General features: G+C 41.9%; 1 protein-coding gene across 1 annotated transcript in view; it reads left to right on the top strand.

Moving 5' to 3' along the window:
• Window positions 1–1,625, top strand: part of LOC101856621 — a gene marked incomplete at its 5' end in the record, with an annotated part of 24,413 nt that overhangs the window by 893 nt on the left and 21,895 nt on the right. Inside the window, 1 exon segment of the mRNA XM_013080820.2 lies at window positions 1,184–1,319. Coding sequence (XP_012936274.1) covers window positions 1,184–1,319 — 136 coding nt within the window.

Raw genomic sequence — 1,625 nt, 5'->3', positions numbered from 1 at the left:
TGTGTGTGTGTGTGTGTGTGTATGTGTGTGTGTGTGTGTGTGTGGTGTACTGTCAGTGTATATTTTGTGTTTGTATATGTGTCTGTGTGGGTGTGTGTGTGTGTGTGTGTGTGTGTGTGTGTGTGTGTGTGTGTGTGTGTGTGTGTGTTTGTGTGTGTACTTGTCCGAGAACAGAAAAGAGGCTTTATTCAAAGCTAGCTGGATTTGAAGTGCAATCTTTTACACTTTTTGGTCGAGTTCGGAACCAACAGCGCTGTAAAAAATAGTCGGAAGCGGGTGTTTTCTAACGATTTCCATCAAATTAAAGATCTGTTAGAAAGACCACCCTCCTATTGCTGTATCTTTTATTATCAACTTCATAAGGCAACCCTCCTAATATATCAAATTAAAACGAAGTAAAGTTCGACGCATACATACTCGAAATACTGTATTTCACTCGGGTTTTGGCATTCAGTTTGTTTTAAACCATACTTATGATTTTCTTCAACGTGGTGGGTTTTTGGTTATACCCTGGACTGGCCAATTTATTTTTGTGTTTCGAGCTGGAAACGAGTTTCTGACAGTGTTATTTGGGCTCACAGTTAAATCATGATTTAAAGTAGAAGAATGGTGGTTATTGTAAAGAGAGCAACAATCATGATGATGATGGCGATGATGATGTAAGGGCTGGAATAACTGACTTCTTGTTTCGGATTTAGTAGTAGGGATAAATTCAACATGTTCTTATTTGTATAATGATGATTTATTTGTGATTTTGGGTGCTACCTGTTCTGCCTCAAATGAACTAATAGAGTATAGGCCTATAGGAAAAAAAAGTGATTAAAGCATCGCGTTCGTTTCTTACTGCTATCCCGGCTCTTTTGAGTGTCAAACAACCTAACATATCGATGGAAGACATGATGTATATTAGGATTCTTCCTATGAAAGTGGCATGTTACATGTGTGTGTGTGTGTGTGTGTGTGTGTGTGTGTGTGTGTGTGTGTTGTTTATATGTGTGTGTATGTGTATGAATGGGTGGTGTGTGTTTGTGTGTGTGTGTGTATGTGTGTGTATGTGTGCGTTTGTGTTTGTGTGGTGTGTGCGCGCGTGCGTGCATACGTGCATGTGTGTGTGTGTTTGTATGTGTGTTTACCCCATATGTTTCTGTTCTTATTATCACATTATTTCGTCGAATGTCGACAGCTCGGTGTTGGAGGTGCGTCAGCTGTCAAAGGGGTCATTGCATGTCCGTGTCAGTGGCAGTTCTTTATGTGTGGACAGTCTCTGTGTGCAGGATAACAGGCTAGGCCATGACGACTGGGTGCTCATCACTCTGAGGGTATGCCTTTTTTGTTATGATCATCATTTCTTTGGTCATTTGATTATCGTGTATTGGAATATGAATGACTGTCACAAGCACGTACCTGCAGTGTTAACTGCAAAACTCATCCATATGTTCATGAAAGCTCGAGAGATATTATGTGCACTAGCACTCAAACTCGTACGCTCGCACATATGCGCGCGGTGCGCGCACACACGCACGCACACACACACACACACACACACACACACACACACACACACACAAATACACACACAAACACACACAGAGGCAGATGCGTGCGCGTACACGCGCAGAAGAGAG

This window comes from Aplysia californica, unplaced genomic scaffold (assembly GCF_000002075.1).
Source record: "Aplysia californica isolate F4 #8 unplaced genomic scaffold, AplCal3.0 scaffold00006, whole genome shotgun sequence".
NCBI classification, from domain to species: Eukaryota; Metazoa; Mollusca; class Gastropoda; order Aplysiida; family Aplysiidae; genus Aplysia; species Aplysia californica.
This window is presented reverse-complemented; position numbering and strand designations above follow the sequence as displayed.